At 38.7% G+C, this 25856-nt stretch overlaps 1 protein-coding gene across 1 annotated transcript in view; it reads right to left on the bottom strand.

The window, feature by feature from the left end:
* invs (inversin) overlaps positions 1 to 25856 on the bottom strand; it is a 55551-nt gene that overhangs the window by 5809 nt on the left and 23886 nt on the right. The window contains exons 6-16 of the mRNA XM_017704021.2: positions 24442 to 24609; positions 20422 to 20602; positions 18564 to 18673; positions 17482 to 17653; positions 15275 to 15430; positions 13949 to 14178; positions 13529 to 13635; positions 12552 to 12761; positions 7245 to 7474; positions 5816 to 6494; positions 2519 to 2724 (exon numbers count right to left, since the gene is read on the bottom strand). Of these exons, the coding sequence (XP_017559510.2) occupies positions 2519 to 2724; positions 5816 to 6494; positions 7245 to 7474; positions 12552 to 12761; positions 13529 to 13635; positions 13949 to 14178; positions 15275 to 15430; positions 17482 to 17653; positions 18564 to 18673; positions 20422 to 20602; positions 24442 to 24609 (2449 nt within the window). The remainder of the gene's footprint in view (positions 1 to 2518; positions 2725 to 5815; positions 6495 to 7244; positions 7475 to 12551; positions 12762 to 13528; positions 13636 to 13948; positions 14179 to 15274; positions 15431 to 17481; positions 17654 to 18563; positions 18674 to 20421; positions 20603 to 24441; positions 24610 to 25856) is intronic.

Below are 25856 nucleotides of genomic sequence, written 5' to 3'. Positions count from 1 at the left end.
ACAAAGATTTTGACATATAAATTAAACATTCATGAAAATGAACGCAAGATTCACCAAGGTGGCTTGTTTCATTAGGTTGGGGGTCCATCTTGCCTCAATGTGTGGCAAGATGCCATTTTTAAAGATGTTCTTTTTAGTGCTATCTAAAGAAAATTGACTGCTGTTCAAGTTTATTTCTCTTATCTGTGTAGGTTTATGTAACATCACCTTGTACTGCTAAACTCATGCGCAGGTATGCTTTAGCATTACAGTAAATGGACATTTGTTTTGAAGGGGGCATTTTCCCCCAGGTTCCCACATTCCATCCATTCCTCTACATTATTTTAAGCATTAGCAGAGCTTGATAACCTGATAACTAATATGAAATAATAGTCTGTTATTATAGATGGTTGTTGAGTATGTATGCAATATTAGGGGTGTGGGAAAAATCGATTCTTAAATGCATCACGATGCAGACATGAACCATTCTAAATTGATTCACAAATGTCAAAAATCGATTTGCTAGATTTTAATTTATTATGTAATGTTAAAAGAATGCAAAAGGCTTGGAAGTGGGTGCAAGAGCAGCGGCCGGACAGTGTGTGGCAGCACATAACAAAAAACACAACTGCATGAGCGAGAAATCCGACCGGCACACTGTGCATTAAAGCCAGGTTAGATCAGGAGTCACAGTCCAAATATTCAGAAGAGACATTTTGTCCTTTCAACAAAAATCAAACTACCTTAGGAGCCACAACATTTAATGTCCAGTATGGCTGATTATGTGACAATGTCCTTGTACAGGCTAAAAAATTATGCAGCTAATTGTAAAATGTCTCTCATCGTTCGGCTATTCCACCTTAATTTTCCGTTCCACCTTAAATTTTGACTGAGGCACCGAATGTAAATGAGTTGGAACGGAAAATTAAGGTGGAAAGAGAAGCGACTTCCACTTCACAACTTTTTAGTGTTTGACAGTCTCTAGTTGCAGACTTAATGTTCCAGGAAACCAACTGCACTGCTTATAAATGTGAATAAGTCTCCAAATGTTTGTCTTAGCTAAATCTCTCTTTGCCTTTTCATAGCTACTAGCCAGGAGAGACTGTGTTGCTAAGTGACCTGCAGTTTTGTTGAGAAACAGTTCCGTCTCGCAGATATTTTACACAGTGACCCCTGACTCTCTACAACATGACCAAATCCAGAACAATCGCTTAAGAAAATGGACAGGACAGCTGTAAAGTGCTGTGTGGACATCCATTATCAGAGGATTTTATCGCAGATGAGTGGCAGCAGCGTCTAATGAGCTCCAAACATGCGCAGTGAATGAGAGCCTAATAGTTTACTTACCACATAACTTCCATTTGATTTATTAATAAAATACATTGGAAGAAATAATGAATTTTATATAATGAATTTATGCTCTTTGCTTTAAAAGTACCAAGTCGTCACACAGTGAGAAAAAAAGATGCATTGATAATAATCATTTTCTAATCGCATTGCGGCCCTCTGAATCGTAATCTATTCGAATCGTGAGGTGCCAAGAGATTCCCACCCCTACAATGTACATATTTCCATGCTAAAGACTACCGTTTTCTGTTCAACTTCTTTATTCAGGTGCCCTAAACGAAACCTTTTGAAATGGCATAGATCATAAAAAAACAGCTTGAACGCAAGTCACTCATGGACAACAGGAAAGAAAAAGGGTCACCCTAGGACAATATGTAATATAGAAAAAAGGTCAGATAGCCTCAGGGACAGGTCAGACGATAATTTAAAAAACACAGCATTGGCTGACTGTGGGTGGCGCAGTGTTTGACAACACTATGTTAAATTCCTTGTCATTATCGCTTGCCTGTATTCTGGTAATATTTGCAATATTTGTCACATAAACATCCACATTTTTAAAAATGATTTTAACAGTATAGATTACTTGCAGTAATTTCTCAAGAACTGGAGAAGAATTTGCCTGTGGCATAGGAAAATAGACCAAAAATGTTTTGGCAAACAATACTGGTTGCAGCTTAAATAACTTCTATATAGAGTAAGAACTGAACTGAATATTTAAAAAAAAAAATTCTTTTAGTCCCCTTTTCACTAAGGTCATCATTCTCATAACGAAGTCATCAGCATCATGTGACCACTGATTCACTGCAAGTTAATTTTGTCCAGGTACAAAGTGCCCAAAAGACCAATGACTAAATTATTCTGAAATGATCCCACAGCAAGGAATTGGCTATTAAATTAGGAGTTAAAAAGAGGATTTTGCATGAAATACTTATGTGCTTATAGAAAGTATGTAAAGCTCTTTAAATTCTGAGGTGAGAGACAAGAATACTTTCAGTGTATGATCAATTATTGAACATTCTTTTTTATAAGAAGAACAAGTGCTCCTTCTTTGCTAGTATTGTTTCTATCAAAGAACGCATCCACTGATATTATCTCTAAACAAATAAATACTCAATCATATATGTTCTGATATAAGGATTCACATCTTGATTCAGCATACATACTGTAATAGTGACCACATGCAGAGACTCACCGTAGATATTTTGTAGCACTGAGCTTTTCTTCCCCGCAGCCTTGATAGACGTTGACTGCGCTGCAGAAATGGTTTTCTGGTCAGTGAGATCAATACCGACTGGTTGGTCCCATAAAATCTGAATCAGAATGGCAATGACCTCTGCAGGCTCTGCCCTTTTTACACCTCCACATATTACTTCCCTCAGGCGTCTCCGAACACAGGACCTGAAAAAAGAATAGGGGGACAAATTTAAGAAAACTTTGCCCACACAAGCGCATCAACAAATACAAATGTAGTCATTCTGAAAAGTAACACAATGGATTGAATCTGGGCTGTGCGCTCTTGTTTCAACATATTCTATCTGAATTAAGCCTAGTCTTAGACTAAAGTATAACCCCATTTCCAAAAAAGTTGGGATGCTGTGCAAAATGTAAATAAAAACAAAATACAATGATGTGTAAATCATTTAAACCCTATATTTATTTAAAACAATTGTACAAAAACAAGATATCAGATGCTAAAACTGAGAAATTTTGCTGTTTTTTTTTTTTTTTTTAAATATATGCACATTTAGAATTTGATGACATCAACACATTCCAAAAAAGTTGGGACAGGGGCTTATTTACCACTGGGTTGCATCAAACCTTCTTTTAACAACACTCTCTGAGCGTTTGGAAACTGAGGAGACCATCTGCTGTAGTTTAGAAAGTGAAGTGTGTGATTTCACCTGCATTTCTGGGTGGTGTTTATATATGATTTCTTCTTTGTGTAGTAGAGTTTTAACTTGCATTAAGGATGCAGTGGTGAACTGTGTTCACAGACACTGGTGTTCAGAAGTGTTCCTGAGCAAGTGATTTACACTACAGAATCATCAGTCTGTTTTTAATGCAGTGGTAATACTGAGGGCCCAAAGATCTTGGCTAGCCAATCAGCCTCATACAGAGTTTTCTCCAGATTGTCTAAATCTTTTAAATGATATTATGTATTGTAGATGATGAACATTCTTTGCTATTTTATGTTTAGAAACATTCTTGAAATGTTGCACTATTTGCTCACACTGTTTTTCACACAGTGGTCAACTCTTTCCCATCTTGCAGTGAGCACTGGCTCACCAAAACTAGATAGTTGAAGACAGGAAAAAATGTACCCTGGCACACAGGTGGCAGGGTTAGAATTTGGCACCAGCAGCAAAAATTCTGCCTTGTGTCAACAGTCCAGGCTGATGGAGGTGGTGTAATGGTGTGGGGAATGTTTTCTTGGCACAGTTTGGGGCTGTTAATACCAATCAGTCATTGCTTGAAAACCACAGTCTATATGAGTATTGTTGCTGACCATGTGCATCTTCATGCTATGGTAACATTTTACCCATCTTCTAATGGCTACTTCCAGCTTGATTATGCACCATGTCACAAAGCAATAGTTATCTCAAACTGGTTCCATGAACATGACAGAGTTCAGTGTTCTTCAGTGGTCTTCCCACTCTCCAGATCTGAATCCAACAGAATACTTTTAGGATGTGGTAAAACAGGAGATTTGTAGCATGAAAGTGCACCTGAAAAATCTGCAGGAGTTGCATGGGGTAACATAGACAAGAATCTCAAAGGAATGTTTCCAACATCTTGTGGAACTGATGCCACAAAGAATTCTGGCTGTTTTGAGAGCAAACGAAGAAACCTCCCCAGTATTAATATAGTGTTCCTTATAAAGTGCTTAGTGATTGTATATACCTAAAGTTACAGACCTAAATGTGCTACCTGCACTAATGCTAATGACTTGTTTGAGAAGACTGGACATCAGTTCTTCTCAACTGAACTCAACTGATGCAAGTTTGGAGGGTAAAGACCTGTATGGAACCATTAGCTAAGCTACACTTGCACCAAAGATATTGGCTTAGTGAATGAAACAGTTTCACACACTACAACCAGAGATCCTCCCCCTGGTCCATTATACCCCTGGTGTAATGGGGTATGACAGAGAGGCTCAACTGAGTGAATGGGGGTAAGCAGAAGAAATACTGAATACCCTGAACAGACTGCTGTTTTGTGGACATAGTGGATAGATAATGTTACTAATTTTCTTACATCACCAAACAAATATTGTAGAAGTATATGATAATCAACTAATACATCCCTGTATACTGTTCTTTTAAAGTAAGTAAAATAACTGAAAATAGCATGGAGTGTCAGTTCTCAGACCTTCAGGTTCAACCTCTGCAAATTTAGAAGATAAAGACTCAAATCTGAGCAAGTTAAATTGAGTGAGTGGCTGGTGTTGGAGTGACAAAAGGAATCTTTTTAACCCTGCTTAGCTACCACTGGCATAATCAGCTCCACGATGTTCTCCGTAACACTGCTGTTGTTCGATTTATGGTTTAACATGTATTTGGTGATTAACTGTTTGTTCTAATCAATAATGTTAGTGTGGGGACATATATTTGTTTCTGGTGTGGTCAAGGGGTATTTTAAGGAAGTCTTTTGGATAAGACACCAGTAAGCACAGGTTAGCTTAACAGCTTAAACTTGTAGCTGCTCTTAACCATACTCCAAATATACACATACACACAGACAGACTCTCCTTGGATAAAACCCCCTCCAAAGTGTTGTTGTGTGGGTGGGCAGGGTGCCAGACCATGGTTAGAGAGGGCACATGTGGGAAACATATGGGCACTCATATTATGAGTATATCCACAGCACCAGGCACATGACCACACTCATACTTTGTCTAAGCTGTACTGTCTTAGTTCTATCTTTAAGTAAGGTTTCTTCAGTAAGGTCAGATCCTACTGTCTAACTTCCATTGAAGGAATATTTCATAAAAATTTTCATTTTCACAGTGTTTGCTTCTTTTGCACTGGACTTCGTATGTTATTGTAGATGCATGGTGCTAACTGCATTCCTAAATCATCACACATTTTTTAAATTTTATGTTTTTTTTTTTTTTTTTTTTATATGTTAAACCTGGCAAATAACTAGAAATTGTGCACTGTTCCCCGAAGAGGATGAGTTAACTTATTTTCACTTAGAAAATCAACTAAACATGTAGTTTGACAGGACATGTCTTTTGAAAACAATTTTATACAGTGTCATAAACCACATAAATAACTATTTGAGATTAATTAAATACTGTTTGTACAATGCAAATTGGTGGCAAACACAAAATAATAATAAAGTCTATTGTGAAGAATATGACTTACTTTGGGTGTGTGGAAATGAATTTAATTAAATTAAATTAAACAATTAATTAAATTGGATTTTTTCTCTATTCCTTTAAACCTTTAGAAATGGTTAATAAATAAAATTTGTAAATACAACATACCTCTTCCATGCTGTCTGTATTGTCCTTGCTGCCTGATTCTTTCGGAAGAGACTTTTTCTCTTATGATCCCTTTCTTTTTCGATTTGTTTTTCTTTCTCACTCTCTTTCCGTCTCCCTTTCTCTGTTTCAGGTCTTGTGCCTTTGTTTTTATCTCTTTCCACAACTTTTTCTCCTTCTCTCTCAGTCCCTGTGTCTTTCTCCTTCTCTTTATCAGTCCTTCTCTCCTTCTCTCTCTTGGTCCTGTATGGCTTCTCTGGGAAACCCAAGCTGCTAGGTTGCTGGACAGCTGCAGCTGAACAGCTCCTTCTGGCTACAGGTTTGGAGTGGGTTTCTGTGGAGCTCTCAGTGGATACAGCGTGAGATGCTTTTGAACAGGCTGCTGAAGAAGCTCTGGAGTGACTCCCCGAAGTCCTGGGTCTGGAGTGGGCAGTATTTCTGGGAGCTGGGGTGGTCTCTGAGGGTCCAGGTGCTGACTGGGACCCCGTTCGTGCTGGCCTGGCACTGCCCGGCCTGCTGGAACCAGCAGGAGAACGACGCTCATGCCTGGTTATGCACTCTTCAGACTCACAAACCACAGTCTTTGTGTCTGACCGGTGTTTTACACCCAGAGAGGTTACTGGTGGGGTTAGAGTCACCAAGAAGTGAGGGGTTTCTGGTGTTTCAGTCTCCAGCCTGTGCTCTGAAAGACAGTGGTTTTAATTCATATGTAAATGGTTTTATCATATACGTGTAACACAGCTAAAAAGTTTGGAATTGCTAAAACAGAAAGCAGTGATTAGTAAATTCAGTTTGATTTGTATTAAATTGAAAACAGTACAAAAACAGATTTTATGTTTTACCTTATGAACTTCATTGTTTTTTTTATAAAGTGTAAAAAATTTAGATGTGAACCAAATCTCACTCTTTTTTTGTCAGGCCTGCTTGGCTAATGTTAAAATGCAATATTTACACCGGTTTATCTATGTAGTTGTTAAAAATGTTTCTTATTAAAAAATGAAGGGATGTCCCAGCATAATAAGCCACTATTAACCTTATTAACCTACAAAAATAGGTTTACTTAAACACCCAAAAATGAGATTATTTGAAACAGTATGAACTGTGATATGTACACCAGAACCATCAGATATGTTAATTCTCCTATGATATACATCTTTGGCCATACTGCCCACTACTATTATCATACCACTTTCAGTCATGTTAGAATCATGTACAGCTCCATTCATCATTTTAAAATGTCTTTTGTTGAATCATTCTGGAGACCTATGAAATTGCACAGGACTAACTTATTAGAATTATTATACATCAATCTGTAACCAAACTGGTTTATTGAAAATATTCCATTGATTGAAAGATTCTAAACTTTTAACCATTAATGTAAATGTACCAACAGTTACAAATGTACTATGAGCATCGTGTGCAAACTACATACCTTGATGTTTTTGCTTTTTGTCTCTCCTGATTTGGCTATGATGTATTTTTGATGGTTTTCTAAGTTTCAGACCTTTAGGCGTCACTGGTTCCTGAACCTCTACGTTGTGCCCTTTCTCTGCTGGTGATGGTCTTTTCCCTCCCACTTGCACCAATGACATCTGTTCTTGCAGTTCCTCAGCCAATGAAAGCTGCTGTTCTGCCTCACGCCGACGCTCCTCTTCCCTCTTCCTACAAACAGATGGAAATCTCAGATCAACAGTTTAAACAGAAAACATAGACACACACACACACACACACACACACACACACACACTTATTACTATACTTGTGAGGACCAAGCACTGCCTTAAATGTTGGTGTTCCAAACTACACTGCTCAAAAAAATAAAGGGAACACTCAAATAACAGATCCTAGATCTGAATGAATGAAATATTCTCATTGAATACTTTGTTCTGTACAAAGTTGAATGCGCTGACAACAAAATCACACCAAAATCATCAATGGAAATCAAATTTATTAACCAATGGAGGCCTGGATTTGGAGTCACACACAAAATTAAAGTGGAAAAACACACTACAGGCTGATCCAACTTTGATGTAATGTCCTTAAAACAAGTCAAAATAAGGCTCAGTATTGTGTGTGGCCTCCACGTGCCTGTATGACTCCTGAGGGATCTCCTCCAAGACCTGGACTAAAGCATCCACCAACTCCTGGACAGTCTGTGGTGCAACGTGGCGTTGGTGGATGGAGCGAGACATGATGTCCCAGATGTGCTCAATCTGATTCAGGTCTGGGGAACGGGCGGGCCAGTCCATAGCTTCAATGCCTTCATCTTGCAGGAACTGCAGACACTCCAGCCAAATGAGGTCTAGCATTGTCCTGCATTAGGAGGAACCCAGGGCCAACCGCACCAGCATATGGTCTCACAAGGGGTCTGAGGATCTCATCTCGGTACCTAATGGCAGTCAAGCTACCTCTGGCGAGCACATGGAGGTCTGTGCGGCCCTCCAAAGAAATGCCACCCCACACCATTACTGACCCACTGCCAAACCGGTCATGCTGAAGGATGTTGCAGGCAGCAGATCACTCTCCACGGCGTCTCCAGACTCTGTCACGTCTGTCACGTGCTCAGTGTGAACCTGCTTTCATCTGTGAAGAGCACAGGGCGCCAGTGGCAAATTTGACAATCCTGGTGTTCTCTGGCAAATGCCAAGCGTCCTGCACGGTGTTGGGCTGTGAGCACAACCCCCATCTATGGACGTCATGGAGTCAGTTTCTAACTGTTTGTGCAGACACATGCACATTTGTGGCCTGCTGGAGGTCATTTTGCAGGGCTCTGGCAGTGCTCCTCCTGTTCCTCCTTGCACAAAGGTGGAGGTAGCGGTCCTGCTGCTGGGTTGTTGCCCTCCTACGGCCTCCTCCACGTCTCCTGGTGTACTGACCTGGCTCCTGGTAGTGCCTCCAGTCTCTGGACACTACGCTGACAGACACAGCAAACCTTCTTGCCACAGCTCGCATTGATGTGCCATCCTAGATGAGCTGCACTACCTGAGCCACTTGTGTGGGTTGTAGAGTCCGTCTCATGCTACCACGAGTGTGAAAGCACCACCAACATTCAAAAGTGACCAAAACATTAGCCAGAAAGCACAGGTACTGAGAAGTGGTCTGTGGTCCCCACCTGCAGAAACACTCCTTTATTGAGTGTGTCTTGCTAATTGCCAATAAATGTCTATTCCATTTGCAAAACAGCATGTGAAATTGCTTGTCAATCAGTGTTGCTTCCTAAGTGGACAGTTTGATTTCACAGAAGTTTGATTTTCTTAGTTATATTGTGTTGTTTAAGTGTTCCCTTTATTTTTTTGAGCAGTATATTTCACTTTTTCAAGCATAATCTTTAACTTCTCCCTAAACCTAACTTGCACTTAACCCCTACTTCTGCCTTAACCATTTTTGATAAAGCCACTTTTAATAGATGCTTCTAAAAAGTAAAAAAATCTTACAAACCTAAAGCATAACGCTAATGCTAAATTCAGCCATATATTTATTTTGTATTTTTGCCCTTAAGTCAGCTTCATAACGCTTGTGTGGCATCAAAATGGTACTAATAATACTTTATGGCCACATGTATGTGGACACCTGACCATCACATCTATGAGACTGTTGAAGATCCCAATCCAAAACCATGGATATAAATATGGAGTTGCCCCCTTCTTTGTGGCTCTAACAGTCTTCAATCTTATAGCAAAGCTTCCACAAGATTTTGGAGTGGGTATCTGTGGGAATCTGTGCGCGTTCAGTCAAGAGAGCATTTGTGAGCTCAGGCACTGATGTTAGACATGAAGGCCTGGCTCGCAAACAATGTTCCAAGTCATCCCAAAAGTGATCAATGGGCTCTATGTAGACTACTGGATTTCCCTCTCTCCAGTGTCTGCAGACACTGCCTTTATAAACCTCACTTTGTGCGCAGGGGCACAGTCATGCTGGAACAGAAAAGAGCCCTCCCTGCCACAAAATTAGAAGCATACAAATGTCTAAACTGTATGCTGTAGCATTTACCATTACCCTTCATTGGAAATAAGGAGTCTAGCCCAAACCCTGAAAACAGCCTCAGATCATTATCCCTCCTCAACCTAATTTTACTGCTGACACTATGCATTGCAGCAGGCAGCATTCTTCTGGCATCTGCAAACCCAGATTGCCATCAGACTGCCAGATAGTGAAACATGTTTCAACACATCTCTCAGAGAACGTATTTCAGCTGCTGTACAGTCTGATAGCAGCGTACTTTATATAAACTCGCTAATCCATGTCCTTATGAACCTTGCTTTATGCATGGGTGCGCAGACATGTTAGAACAGACAGGGGCCATCCCCGAACTGTACCCACAAAGTTGGGAGCATGAAATTGTCCAAAATCTCTTGGTCTACTGAAGCATTAAGAGTTCCTATCACTGGAACTAAGGGGCCGAGCCCAACTCCTGAAAAACATCCCTAATATCATAATCCTCCCTCCAACAAACTATACACTCAGACAAGTACCATTCTCCTGGCAACCGCCAAACCCAGGTTCGTCCATTGGATTGGCAGACAGAAAAGTGTGATTGGTCACACTAGAGAACACTGCTCTAGGGTCCAGTGGCAGCACTTTACACCATTGCATTCGACGCTTTGCATTGCGCTTGGTGATGTAAGGCTTGGATGCAGCTGCTCGGCCTAAGAAACCCATTCCATGAAGCTCTCTATGATGTTCTTGAGCTAATCTAAAGGCCACATGAAGTTTGGAGGTCTGTAGCGATTCACTCTGCAGAAAGTTGGCGACCTCTATGCACTATGAGCCTCAGCATCCACTGACCCTACTCTGTCATTTTATGTGGAGTTGCTGTCATTCCCAATCTCTTCCACTTTGCTATAATACCACTGACAGTTGACTGTGGAATATTTAGTAGCAAGGAAATTTCACCACTGGACTTGTTAAATAGGTGGCATCCTATCACAATACCACGTTGAAATTCACTGAGTTCCTGCGAGCGACCCATTCTTTCACAAATTTTTGTAGAAGCAGTCTGCATGCCTTGGTGCTTGGTTTTATACACCAATGGTGAATAAATACTTTTGGAAATATAGTGTACTTTTGTCCATATAATGCATTAAGTTTCTCTCTTCATATCTTCGAATTAAACAAGCTGTTATTGTTACTGTGCTTGTAAGACTGATGTATGTGAACTGAGTGCCCTGTTTTGACACTCATTCAAAAAGCAGTCAAACTGTTAAGTACTTATGTACGTTGAAAAAAATTTACTTCATTGCAAAATATTTTTATGAAGGCTGCAATGAGTCATTTGCTGCAATCTTTATCACTGAATGGGTGACCATATTTAAATGTATTCATGGCTGTGACATTTATATAACCACAAATCCAAAAAGGACTGTTGTTGCAGCTTAGCTTCCATGCATGATTGGTATAGACTGGAGAGAGAAGGGTGAAATTTTACACAGAACATGAAAGCAAGGAAAATTAGTTTTTCCATGATATGACGACTTTAATAATCTTTAATGACACTTGGAAAGGTTCAGATGCTTTATGCATATGATGGAGAGCAAATTCCTTTGAAAGTGAAGCTGGAGACTGTGCTCAGTAGAGTGTGTGAAAGAGAACATTTTAAGTGTGTGTGTGTGTGTGTATTCATTCATCCTGTAGGCTGACAGATTCTAAATGTCACATGAAGCAGCTGAACACTGCCCAATTAATAGGAGAGAATCTCTCTCTCTCTCTCTCTCTTTCTACCACTTTCTCTCTCTACCTACAGCTCTTGCACTCTCTCTATTGGCAGTAAGAAATTGATGGTGACGCTTGATCATACTGCACATCAGACAGGCAGATTAATGAGCATGCGCCGAGCAAATATTCGCATATTAAACTCAATCCAATATTCATATATACAAACCATTCATCATGTTAAGCAGTCTACTATCTGTTCTAGCATTTAACAGATTATTCATTCTGCTCCTTTACAAATTGAAATGGAGCTAACCCCTTGTCATGTCCTCTTAAAGTGATGGTTTAACCAAATTATGCACAAAAAAAGGAATAAAAGTGAAGAAGATGACTGCTACTAAAGCATTTAGCTATGCAATGTACTTTTGTATTTCCTATAGGTAACAGTGTGTCATAACCCTATTTTAAAAAAACATTTTTTAATATATTTGAGATAAAATATATTATAAATATAATATAATATAATATAATATTTATATATTTTCCATAACATTTCCACGGCTGCAGTTTCTGTTTGTCTTTAACTTTTTACTCTGAGCAGTGAAATAACTAAGTTTGTACGTTATGAACATCAGTCTGATTAGCTACTTCATAATAAATTACATCACAATATACTTTTCAGAGCATATTGTGGATATCTTCTATACTTAAATAACACTGGCTACATGTTTAATTACAAAGTCTGAAGCATAATTAGTCCTGTTAAAAAATTGTACTTGTAAGTTTATAGTCAATATTATTGTATTTTATATTTGGCCCTACATGCTTTTGTCTGTTCCAACCTATAAAATATCAGAAAAAGTAAATATTGTGATGCATATTGTGTATCATGAAAAATTTGAAGTATCATATTATTTTTTAGCCCCACCTTCACCCACCAATATGAAGTTCATAAAATTTGCACTAAATACACTAAATGTTTTTATGTCAATATGGTAGCTATAACTGCAGGTGTACTTTGTTCACCTAATTTTATGTTTGAATTCCTCCCAAAGTTTGCCAGGTCTGTGTGTATGTGTGTGGGTCTTACTTGGCTGCATCTTTGCGGAGCTGCTCATGTCTCATGAGGAGGTTTTTGCGCTCCCTGAAGGCTCGGCGGACTTTGTATCCTTTGTAGAGGGCCTGGATGGTGGAGGCAGCGATGTCCTGAATGGCAGCGATGGACATGGCTCCATGCTCCAGCAGGAACTGAGTGACCTCTTGATGCTCCCCCAGCAAAGCATAGTCCAGAGGAGTGTACCTATACACACATCCCCATGTGGGCACCGATTTATTATTGCATATAATGTTTTACAATACATTAAAGGAATAATTTGGCCAAAAAAATCTAATTTTCACAATTGTCCTCTAACCCCAAATGCAAATATTAAGGCAAATAATGGAAGCTTATAGCTCGCCAATTAGCACTGCGCTAAATGTATAGCTAAATCATATCATCATATACTTGCCTCAGATACATATACACTGACCAAAAACTTCTTTGTCCATTTTATCAGGTCCTCTTTACACGTAGGTTCACCTTGTATTTCTTCAATTACAGAATACAGTCTCTCTGTTTCTCTGCATTTTTGTTTTGTTAGCCCCCAATGGCTGTCAATTTTATGAGAAAAAAATCATTAACTGTGAATGGGAGTTGTATTCTAACCAAGTTTTAGTTGTGTGTTAGAAACAGCAGCCCTACGGCAGCTCTTGGGGTGAAAAAGGACCGAAAAAGTCACTGTAAAATGGACACATACAAGGAAAATATATGTTAATATCTGTTACAAGCTTCTGAGTAAGCACATGAAATGTATTTTCAAAAGTCTGCATTTAATCACCAGTTTTAGCTTAGGACAAACATACTATTAGAAACACTGACACTATCTGACACTAGCAGAAATTAACATTATTGTAGAGATGTTTTGACATTTATGGCCCTAACTAAGAGCCTAGCTTGAATAGTCATGATTTGCCACTGAGCAATACATAATAAATCTGTGCATGCATAAGCATAGTGCTGTGTATTACCTCTCTTCTGTATGCTCCATGTGGTTGGGGAAAGCTCCACATCCCAGAAGAAGCTTTACAGCATCCAGATAACCATTGTTGCATGACCAGTGTAGTGCAGTTCTCCCCTTTCCACACAAAAACACAAATCATATGTTCACTGTGATCTACTTAAAAGTACCTTAAAGCAATTCCACATGGACAACACTTTAGTTTGCTAGTGTGCTATAGCAATGAAATGATACGATGAAACTCTTTATTGACAGTGTTAAGACATGGGTTAGGATATATATCCTAATAGAATGGGCTATCAAAATACAGTCTAACAAAGGTACGCCAATTATGACCATTTCTTGTGCAGTAAGCTCTAAATCCTTCAGACAAGGAAAGCTGACTATTAGAGACTGTTCTGCAGTGTTTGTGCATGTCTCAGAGGTCTACCTCCTTGTCCTGGATGTTGGGGTCAGCATTGTGTTGAATGAGCAGTGCCATGCAGTTGATGTAGCCAGCGTAGGCAGCACACTGCAGTGGTGTTCTGCCGGCCTGATCCTGCAAGTTCGGACTGATCCCGTTCTCCATCAGTACCTCACACACCTCCGCATTGCCACCTAGTGCTGCCCAGTGCAGTGCAGAGTGGCCATCTATGTCCACCAAGTCCACACGAGCCCCACCTGAAAAATAAGACACAGGTACAGTCATTGAACCTTACATGTTGGTGTTTCTTTACATATTTATACCTTGACTCGTTATTAACAACAACTGTTCTGCAAAGCCATGATAGTGTAAAACGGTCTAAAACTTTAACAGAATAATACAATATAATACTGTCACTTTTTGTAATATGACATGTCATATTAACAGTTGTTGTTGTTTTATGCAATAAAAACAGTGTACATTGAAATACTACCAGCTACATATGTCTTATTTAATATGTCACATTTTTTTGAAAAGATTTTTAGAGAAAGTGATAAATAGTATACTGTAATGTGGAGTAAAATGAAACAGATGTATGTAGTGTATGTAATTATTTTATGTAGTGAAACAGGTTCAAGTAAAATGTGCATTTAGTTCTTATCTCATATTTCCACAACAATGTCATCTGTGAATTTTGACTGCAATCAGAATTATATTTCTTAAGATTTGCCCTGAAGACCGCTTTTGTACTGTAAAATTAATATTTTTCACCAGAAGTGTTTTTCATTTACGGAGTTGTGTGGATACATTACAAAATTCCTACCTATATTAAAGGTACACTGGGTAAGATTCAGAGATTTAGAGACTTTCTGGTGGAAATGTGTAATTGCATGCAATGTGTGAAATTTTGTAATGAGTGGATTACTTTGGACCCCTTCCCTGAATGGATGAATCTGTTGAGCCACAGAGAACTCAAATCTTGGTGAAGGATGTGTCCTCTAAGGGTGTAAGTGAAATATTTACAATTTTCATCATAATTTCATGAGTATACTGATGATTATGCACTTGAGACCTAAACAGTGAGCCAGAACTTCTTTCTTAACCTGTGTGTGTGATGTTAATACGTAGAAACATATGATGTAACACTCATGAAATTTGAACATTAAATTTTAAATGATTATTTTAATTTTAGATTATTGAAAACAATGAACTTTTGAACAGTAGTGCATCTGCAGCATTGATGAAGATAAAAAGTAGAGGCAAGGAAATGAGGTCATGAATCATGTACGCATTTTAACTGTGACATCTACAGCCACCAAACTGCTCAATTTGTGTTTTAGTACACATACAGACCTTTAATGAGTGTAAGAATGACATCACGGTGGCCCATCTCACAGGCACGGAACAGGGGAGTATGTTTCATGACATCCAGAGGGTCCACCATGGCTCCCTTTTCCAGCAACAACCGCACAGTGGAAACATGGCCTGAGAGTGCTGCCGCATGAAGCGCTACACAAACATGCCACACAAATATATAATTGTTAACCAAAATGTTAAATTTAGCAAATAAACAGTAATTGTGCAGATGTGTGTTCTCTGTAGAGCAGTGGTTCTCAACCTTTTCCACCCCAAGGCCCACCTGTTTATAACTACAAAGCTTAGCAGCCTGCAGGAAAACTAAAATCAACTTTTTAAATACAATTTTCTTTTTCTTTTCTTAAGTGCTTATACTGAAATCCTTAGAATCATGGTCTGAAAAAGATCAGACTGTCCATTTCAATTCAATCACAGAAACCAAAATTTGCAGTGATGTTAAAAAAAAACATGAAAAAAAACATGTTAAAAAACACATATATTTGCCACAATGTTAAACAGGGGGAAAAAGGCAAAAAAATAGAAATGTATGATGTAGACGTGGACTGTAATTTGTAGATGCAGTACATTGTGTTTGCACAGAAAATTACTGTCTTTGTTCTTGAGATTTCTCCTTAATTTTGAGGGTTATTGTGATTACTTTAAAATAGCCAAACCACAGTCCTCTCACCACATTTCGCACTAGCATTGTCTTAGTCAAAGATAATTATAATAAATCTTATTTGTTAGGTCACTGTTGTTGGAAAAAAAAACTCATATCTATTCACAAACCCACTATACTTTTAATGTAAGTCAGTGGAACCAGGCATATTTCCAAATAATTTTGGGCCATTCCTTTCGATCCATTCATCATGAAATTTATATACTATGTAAAGACCAACAAGCATTTTCAAATTATGAGAAAAACTGAAAAACGACAAAAATGGAGATACAATAAACTTCTTCTCTGGCGTACTAACTGTCTGCATGGTGCACTCATGGCTGTGTTGTCTCAAAATGACGATGTCTATTTAGCCTACTCCTACAATGTTTTTATTTGTGTGTGTATTGGTTAAAATTTGAGTAAGTTTGATTCTTTCGATTCTTAATTATTAAGTTAATCTTTTCTACACTTCTGGTGTTATAACTTTAAGTGAGAATGAATCAGTTAAAAATCAACAAAACACGAAATGTGACCAAACCTATGAACCTAGCGCCACAAATATTAGCATTTCCTTCACCTTATCTGCCAAGCTTACTGACAAATCACAATGAGAAGTTAAATCGTCCAAATAAACTGGAAATGTATCCAACATTGTATTATATTGTGATATAAAGCATATGAAGCAAGGAACAAAAGAAACACCCAGTAGACAAAATTTGTCATATGAATTTGTATAAATGTGTGTAAGTATACCAATACCGCAGTAGTGTGACATGCAATAAGTTGATCATGTGTGATCCTGCTTTATCGGAATTAGGAGTGCCACAATTATTACATAATTCCCTAATCGCAATTTGTGATGATGCCTAATTGGAATTTGTGATCACAATTATTCAAGTTAACTGCAATCATTTTCCACAGTGCTTAGATTTCACAGTCATAATGTGCTGCAACTAACAGAACGTGAATTGAATGTGTAAATGCATTCACTCTGATACTTGTGGAACTCATAAAAATTTCTAACGTTGTGCTAAGCTGTTTAGGGAGTAGTGCAAGTAAAGTTTGTTTATTGGTTAAATAATGTAGATAATTCTAGCATGTATGCTGGCAGAATTAATATTTTTTGTGTATATTTTCACTCTCAAAAAGACATTTGAAGACAACTGTTTGAGTCAATATATCTAGGAATAAAGAAGGCGTCTCTAATAGTTGCACACAATGAATAAAAAAGACAAATCATTAACTGTAATTGTTCACTTGTCAGCTTTATGTTTGTTACAGCCCTAGTCACACCAGCACTTTGCAGGTAAGACTGGTCACCCCTGGTAATTCTCTTCAAAGAATACTGAACTACCGCTTTAACTCCTCCTCTAAATGTGCCTTTTATATTGTTTTGTGATATTATTCATGTTTGGGAATATCACATCTGGGTAAATTTTTCATTTTTTAATCTTTTTCAAATACTGCAATAGTTATAGCCTAAAATAATCTCCAATATCTATCAGCCCTAAACTATGTATGCAGAGGTGTTTTCTATGCTCACCTGTTCCTCCATACTTATCAGCCATGTTTATGTCCAGTTCTTCCTTAAGTTCCAGCATGGTTTTGATTACATCATCGCTGCCCTTCCCAGCAGCCCACATAAAAGCTGTCCTGCCCTCCAGATCAGGCTCATCCCGGACTGAGGGGTGCTTCAAAAACACTGCCACCGTGTCCTATTGGTTAGGGGGTGTTGAAAATGAAACTAAATCTCTGATTATAGGCCTGTGCAAAACTCAGAGACCAACCTTTTTTAAAATTAACTTCCAGTCAAAACTGGCATTATGCATGTTACTCCTTGTTCAACAGATATTTCTGAGGAGATTGTATATAGGATGATATACTTGCATAAGAAAGAGGAACGTCGAAGAAGAAGTGAAAAAAATAGGAGCTTCCAAAACTGGAATTCATAAAAATGATTAAAATCCATGCAAGACTATGGTACACCACCAAAACTGCTATCATCAGTAAACCCATATTTAAAGTTTTCATCTCTGAGAGACTCAACTCTTGCTTCAAATCTGAAACAATCTTAAAGTGTTATGTCCATCCTTCCATTGTAAGAAGACATCACAATTCTATAGGTCTGAAAGGATATGTAGCTGTTATATGTAGCTGTTAATTACTGAGAAAAGAAAATAGATAAGAAGCAAAAATATTTGTAAATCAAACAAAGAAGCTGCTGGTGTTTTCAGAACACAAATCATGAATTGACCACCCCAGGGTGCAGACCTCAACATCACTGATTGTGTTTGGATTACTTAAGAAGCAGGAAACACAACAAACCTCTAAGACTGAACTTTTGATGTGTGGAAAAATATGCTTGCAGATTTCTTCTAAAAAAACTGAAAGCAAGCTTCTTGAAAAGAACAGGATAATAAAGGCAAAAACAAATTACACAATAGTTTTTGAAGCTTCTGGGAAATATACTGTAAAATATTTTTTTTAAATTATATGTTGCATTTAAGGGCAGTTTTGACTAGAAATCGAAATAAATGAACAATTGCACAATACTGTATGTAAGGAGTGGTCTGTTCATGTTAGTTTGAAAATGTGAAATGCATCTCATACACATGTATGTCTTACAGCATAGTTGCTCTGAGCTCCGTAGTGCAGTGGTGTGGCTCCCTGGCTGTCTGATGGAATCATGCCTAACTTGTTCCGCTCAAGCAGCATGTGAACAATCCGTGCATGGCCTTAAAAAATCATTCAACACAATGAGGTTTACATTCATGCAAGTCAACTCAATCAGTGCTGTATGTAAAGAGATTTTTTTTTTTTCAAATATATGGTTATAGATCATCTGTTTCTTCTACTGGGAAATTAAATAGGAACTTCAACATATAAAGGGGGAATTTACTGCTGTGAGTCAAACCTTCTTCTATCACGCATGGATAGGCACAGTGAATCTGAGATAGCTGCACTTAATTCCGCAGTGAAATTCTACTGGATCCAGATGCCATTGCATAACTCATGACAGATGGAGTTGAGACCATGTATATGACAATAAAAGTGCTAACTACTATGAAAAGTGACCACACAGACACAGTTTCAAGTGCCAATGTTCTGCATTTTTCTGTTTTGCTCTTTAGTAGGCTTATAACATTTGCATGTTTTTACATACCAAAAATCTAGTCATTATGATTCATGACTAGATTTTCAAGCCACTTGTTCTCTAAGAAAAAAAAATTGTTGCTGTGCTGAAACAACATGTATGAGCAATGAGCCAAAGCATTATGACCACCTGCCTAATATGCTGTATTGGTAATATGTAGTAATATGCACGTGCTGCAACCTGAAGACAGCATGGATCAAACATGGCCGCTGAAGATGCCCTGTGCTGAAAGAGGCCACTAGATGAATACAAGGAATACCATTACCATGAAGTGGTGTGCCTGGTCCACAATGATGTTCAGGTAGCATGTGTCAAATTGACACCTATAACCATGTAATGTTAAAGAAAATGGAACTCATCTCACCTGGCCACCCTGTGTGCATTGCAGGGCTTAGCATAGGCATTCCATATGCAGCACAGTGTGATGCACTGTGTTGTGACATTCCTCCTGTAACCATCATCGAAATCAAAATTTTTTGCGCCTTGTGCCACAATAGCTATTCTGTCGGTATGAACCAGACTGGATAGCTTCATTGCCCTTGCTTATCAGTGAGGGCACCCAAGACCCTGTCACAGATTTGTGGTTTGTCACTCCTCGGGCTACTGTCAGTAAGGGCTCTCCGCTGCTGACTGGGAGTTCCTCACATGGCTCAAAATTTCAGAAATGTTCCAACTTAGTTGTCTGGTCATAACAATTTGGCCCTTCTCAAAGTCGCTCACGTCTTCATGCCTGCCCATTTCTCCCACATCCAATACTCTGACTCTATAAGTTGACAGTTTGCTTACTGTCTCAAGTATCCTCAACCTTGACATGCAACATTGTTACGAGAAAAAAACACCGTTCTTCATTTCTGATTTCATAATGTTTTGGCTCATGGGTGTATATTATGCCTCAAAGTATGGAACAAACTAGACTGGTATTCCTTAGGGACTTTGGAAATAATACATTTCTGCTACTTCTTTTGGATGTTTGGATCATTTAGAGAATTGCAATGATATATTTGCTTTCCAACAGCCAGGGACAGCACAACATTTAATATTTTCCTCCCACACCTTTAAACTCCAATAACTCCAATAAATTGCAACGCTCTTGATTCCATGTGAATGGGCAAGGCAGAAGTGCTACATGCTAAATAGGCATCATGTATCAATATGGGCATGGTTGTGACATTCAAAAATAGTCTGTTTTTAGATTAGCTTCTAAATTTGGAATGTATTGATGGATATTTACAACATCATCAGTTTTTACATGATATACATAATAAAATGGGCTATAGTAAACATCACAAAATGGGACCTTTAAAACAATCCACTTAAAAGGTTGCATACCCAAAAGCGCTGCCCAGTGCAGGGGTGTTCTGAACAGATTGTCATAAGCTGTAACGTTGCAGCCATGGTATGATGTCAAAACCTCAACCACCGCCTCATTCCCATCGGCCACTGCGAAGTGAAGTGGTGTCCGACCCTCATAGTCTTGCCAGTTCAACAGAGACTCTGTGGGAGCGGCTTCCTAAAATACGGACACACAGTAAGCTGAGAGGGAGCTGTGTTTTTAGGCAGACACTCTGTAGTTGGCAAAAAGAATAAAAAAGAAATCCATGCTACTTTTATAAATAGGGAGTAACATTTTTGGAATTAATTTCCCTATCCCAAAGACTAAGCATTGTTATCTTTAATTTACTGCTTGTTTGTGCTCTCTGGCTAACCAGTGCTCACACAGAAGGGACTTTTAAAGAAGTCATCCAGTAAATTATTTTGTGCACAAGTAACACAGCTATATTACTGTTCAAAACTTTGGAATCACTTACATTTATGATTTCATTTAAAATTTCTATTTTTTCCTACTAATTATTTGAAACTTGTTAGTTTGCATATTAGCATCATTTTACACATGGGGTAATATTCTTAAAAACACTGATTGCATATCTTTGAATGATACTTCCAAATTTTTCTTATAGTCATATTATTATTAAAGTATTACTGTTTTCAATAGTCTATACTCTAGTTTTTTTCTTGTTTTAATCAAACTTATTTATCTATATAACTCTGAATGGTAGCAGTGACTGCCATGAGTATTGCCAGGTGTGTTTAGACATAATCATTGAACACAGCATTTTTATAAGTTTATACCAGGAGCGTCCAGTCTTATCTGTGAAGGGCTGTTATGGCTGGAGGTTTCCACTGCACCAAAGCAGGAGCACACATGCTCAGTTGTTTAAAGACTGAGAATGACTGATTAAACAAGTGAATTCAGGTGTGCTGTTCTTGTCTAGAACCCACACCGGCCCTTTGTGGATAAGATTGGACACCTCTACTTTACACTGTTAATTTATACGCCTACATTGTTGGAAAAAAGAAAAATGTTATGGTGCAAAAATCACTGTGGCTGTCCTACTAGTGTGTTGTGTTTATTAAGCATGATCAATCATCAAGTGTCATTATCAGTATAGGGTGCTATTGGCGCCTCACAACTTGATTTTCCATTTGTATTAATTTACTAATTACTAATTAGACTGCAGATTGCTCAAGAAATTTCTATATCAAGCTAAAATACTTCTCACTTTTTAACTGCAAATAGATAATCATGAATACAATACAAGTGTCTTCATTTAGAAATACACTATATTGGGACACCCCTTCTAATTTGTGAGTTGAGGTGTTATGGGTAATGGGTGTCAGCCACACCTATTACTAACAGGTGGATAAAATGAAGCATATAATCTTGCAGTCTCAATAGACAAACACTGGCAGTAGAATGGTTCATAGTGATGAGTGACTTTAAATGTGGCATTGTCATAGGCATATGCATATGTCACCTCTGCCACAATGAAGTCTGTCCAACTAGATCTACCCCTGTCAACTGTAAATGATGTTATTGTGAAATGTAAGCACCTAGGAGCAACAACAGCTTAGCCATGAAGCAGTAGACCACACAAACTCACACAGCGGTGACACAGAGTACTGAAGTGCACAGCGCCTAGTCCTTTTTTCCAGTATGACAGTATGAGTGCACAAAGCAGGTCCATAAAGGCATGGTCGGGTGAGCTTGGTGTGAAAGAACTTAACTAGCTCTCAACCTGATCCAAGACCTTTGAGATGAACTAGAATGGAGATTGCGAGCCAGGCCCTCTTGTCCAACTTCAGTGTCTGATCTCACAAATGCTCTTCTGGACGAAAAGGAAAAAAATTCCCAAAGACAAACTTCAATATCTTGAAAGCTTCCCAGAAGAGTGGGAAGGCAGGCTGGGACTGGTGGCAGCAGTAATGTGGTCACTGTACTGGACTATAGTGGTGAAGAGGGAGTTGAGCCATAAGGCGAAGCTCACTGTTTACAAGTCGGTCTACATCCCCTCCCTCACCTATGGTAATGAGCTGTGGGTCATGACCGAAAGAATGAGATTGCGAACACAAGCGGAAATTAGCTTTCTTCACAGGGTGGCGGGCTGCACACTACACACATATTTGATAGAGTGAGAAGCTCGGTCATCTGGGAGGAGCTTGGAGTAGAGCCGCTACTCCTCCGCATTGAAAGGAGCAAGCTGAGGTGGATTGGGCATCTGATCTGGATGCCTCCTGGATGTCTCCCGGTGGGGGTGTACCAGGCACGGCCTACCAGGACAAGACCTAGGACCCGCTGGAGGGATTATATCTCCATAAGTTGGCCTGGGAGCAGCTTGGGGTCCCCGGAAATGAACTGGAGGAAGTTGTGGGGGACAGGGTCATCTGGGATTCTATACTCTCCCACTGCTACTGCAACCCTATCTGAACTAAGCAGTTAATGATGATGATGATAATTATTGTTCTTGGCCTCTCCTTTTAAGTTACCGTTTTTGGAGGTGTTTTTCATTGGACACAGAGAATGTACACTCACCGGCCACTTTATTTGGTCCACCTGTTCAGTTGCTTGTTAACACAAATAGCTAATCAGCCAATCACATGGCCGCAACTCAATCCATTTGGCATTTAGAGGTGGTAAAGACAATTTGCTGAAGTGCAAACCGAGCATAAGAATGGTGAACGAAGGTGACTTGAACGTCGTGAACGTGGCATGGTTGTTGGTGCCAGATGGGCTGGTCTGAGGATTTCAGAAACGGCTGATCTACTGGGATTTTCACGCAGAGCCGTCTCTTGGGTTTACAGAGAATGGTCCGAAAAAGAGAAAATAAAAAAAGTGAGCAGCAGTTGTGTGGACAAAAATGCCTTGTTGATGTGAGAGGTCAGAGGAGAATGGGCAGACTGGTTCAAGATAATAGAAAGGCAACAGTAACTCAAATGACCAACCAAAATCTCTGAGGAATGTTTCCAACACCTTGTTGAAAGTATGCCACGAAGAATTAAGGCAGTTCTGAAGGCAAAAGGGGGCCAACCTTTTACTAGCAAGGTTGTGTACCTAAAGTGGCCAGTGAGCATTTCCACTGCACTGTGGTGACTAACATATTCAGATTAATGCTTTGTCTGTTTATCTACAGCACTTTTAATTCATGTTAATATTTTTTTCAGTTTTGAATTTACTGTATTAGAGGTGTTTTCTGACCGAATTCACCATTTTCTTTTCTAAACAAAATTAACAGACATGTGATCCAACATCCAAACTAGGGATGCTTCAAACAAGGGATGCTTTAATACCATTGTTGTCAGACTGAATAAGAGTATATGTTTTTTCAGTGCTGATACCGATACAGTAACATAATAAGTAACCTACTAGAAAAATAACTGTCAATGTAAATGAGCGCTATGTATGTTAACTGTTAAATCATTGAAATATAGTTGATTTTAAATTATGTATATTAGCTAGCTAGGTAAAATCAGTTGGATGAACCTTGGATCGAGTAGTGCTATAGTGGAGAGTGTTATTTTGTTCCACATCAGAAAAAACACTTCTGCACAGCTATAAGGAAAGTATGTTTTATAGTTTTGATCCCCACTACTCATATGTCTCTTTTAACACGTCTTGCTAGTACACTGTCAGCAGAAATCACTTCTGAGTCTTGTTCTCTAAGAAGATCTGTACTAAAGCATGTTTTGGCTGATCAACATCTGAGGTATGTGTAAAACTGTGTATACTTGATATTTCAGCAAATGTTTCTTTTATGACTATTATAATTAACTAGGCTCAAGGTTTATGGTTCTGGGAGTTGATTTTATTTATAAAATAAACAATATTATTTAGTTAGTTTGTTTATATAAAAACCCAATTTAATACAAATGAACTGAAATAAACTTTTGATGATATTCTGTGGGTATGATCAGCGGATGATCCAGGCACCAAACTGCCTGAATGTAGAGTGCAGATATAGATTGCCTGCATGTCTAAAAAAACATATAAGCTCTTTGTGTGTGTGTTCTCACCAGAATGCAGCGCACGGTGTGTGTGGCATTAGGGTGTTTGTTGTGAGCAGCCCAGTGCAGAGGGATTTTGCCTTCACTGTCAGGGATTCCAATGTTTGAGTCATGTTTGATCAGCAGCTTCACATGCTCAGGGTGGTTGTAGAATGCACTCCAGTGCAATGCTGTCTGCTGTGGAGACACAAACATATCCACACACTACAATCAACATCAAAGTATTTAATCTGTGCTTTTTTTCCCCTCACCAAGTTAGATTAGAAAAGTCAGGCCAGGGCAGAACCTAACACTTTGTTTTTTTCCCCACTAATAAGTAATTTTAAAAGTATTTGAGCAAGATTAGTAGTTCTTATACAATTACCCTGCACATCTGTGCTACAAATGAAAACAAACTGTTTGGGATTTATATATGACAAAATTGACATTTCTCAGTGTTTTCTTTAGGAGGTGTACTAAATACATATATTTAGGTACTGTAATTAAAGAGAAGAGAAGGTTTGGCAAAAAAGTGTAAATTCTTATTCTAGGAAAATTCAGCAAGTTTCAAGTATGCTCAAAGATTACAAACTATTATGAACCAATGCACACATTTAAATCAAATCAATTTAAAGTAACACTTTTTTCAATGTAGAGTCACTGCCGGCGAACAGCTGTGGGATGCTGATGTTAAAGAACGCTCCTATCTTGTCACATCATGTTAATATTAACTGACCAACAAGTCAAAAACACCTCATATCTCACAAATTCAAAATCTGTCAACAAACAGCCAGCAGGCACATAAAATCAGACAAAGCAGAACTACATTTACATTTATGGCATTTGGCTGACGCTCTTATCCAGAGCGACTTACAGTTTCATAATTTTACATTGGTAGGCCAAGGCTGTGTTAGGAGTCTTGCCCAAGGACTCTTATTGGTATAGGGTAGGGTGTTCGCCAAGTGGGGGATTGAACCCCAGTCTACAGTGTAGAAGGCAAAGGTGTTACCCACTACACTAACCAACCACAACAGAACTACTTTTTGCAATTGGTTGGGAAAGCAGCATTATCACGAGAACTCATGATTCTGCTTATATTATTACAAAGCCAACAGATGCAGACAGATGAGAGCTTAAGAACAACAAAACTCCTCCTTGCAGCCAGGGGAATGCTCATGTAACCACAACACACGCACACACTCGCATCCATACATACACACTGAGTGAATGGTGACTTAAAAGCCTTAATAACAGTGCTTGCTTTAAGCTGTTCTGTCTGTGGAATGAGATGGTAAATTATGGAGAGTATGAGGAGCCGTTGTATGGGCTCATCGGAAAGTAGACTGGGGAGAATGTTTACAGTAATTGGAGCCAAAGTGAATAAAGCTGCATGTGGTCTGTTAATCTGGATGGCTTGATACCAGTGTTTCCCAGGAAAGCATGAG

Source organism: Pygocentrus nattereri, chromosome 24 (genome assembly GCF_015220715.1).
Source record: "Pygocentrus nattereri isolate fPygNat1 chromosome 24, fPygNat1.pri, whole genome shotgun sequence".
NCBI lineage: Eukaryota > Metazoa > Chordata > Actinopteri > Characiformes > Serrasalmidae > Pygocentrus > Pygocentrus nattereri.
Note: the sequence above shows the minus strand (reverse complement) of the source record. Positions and strands in the feature narration are given on the sequence as shown.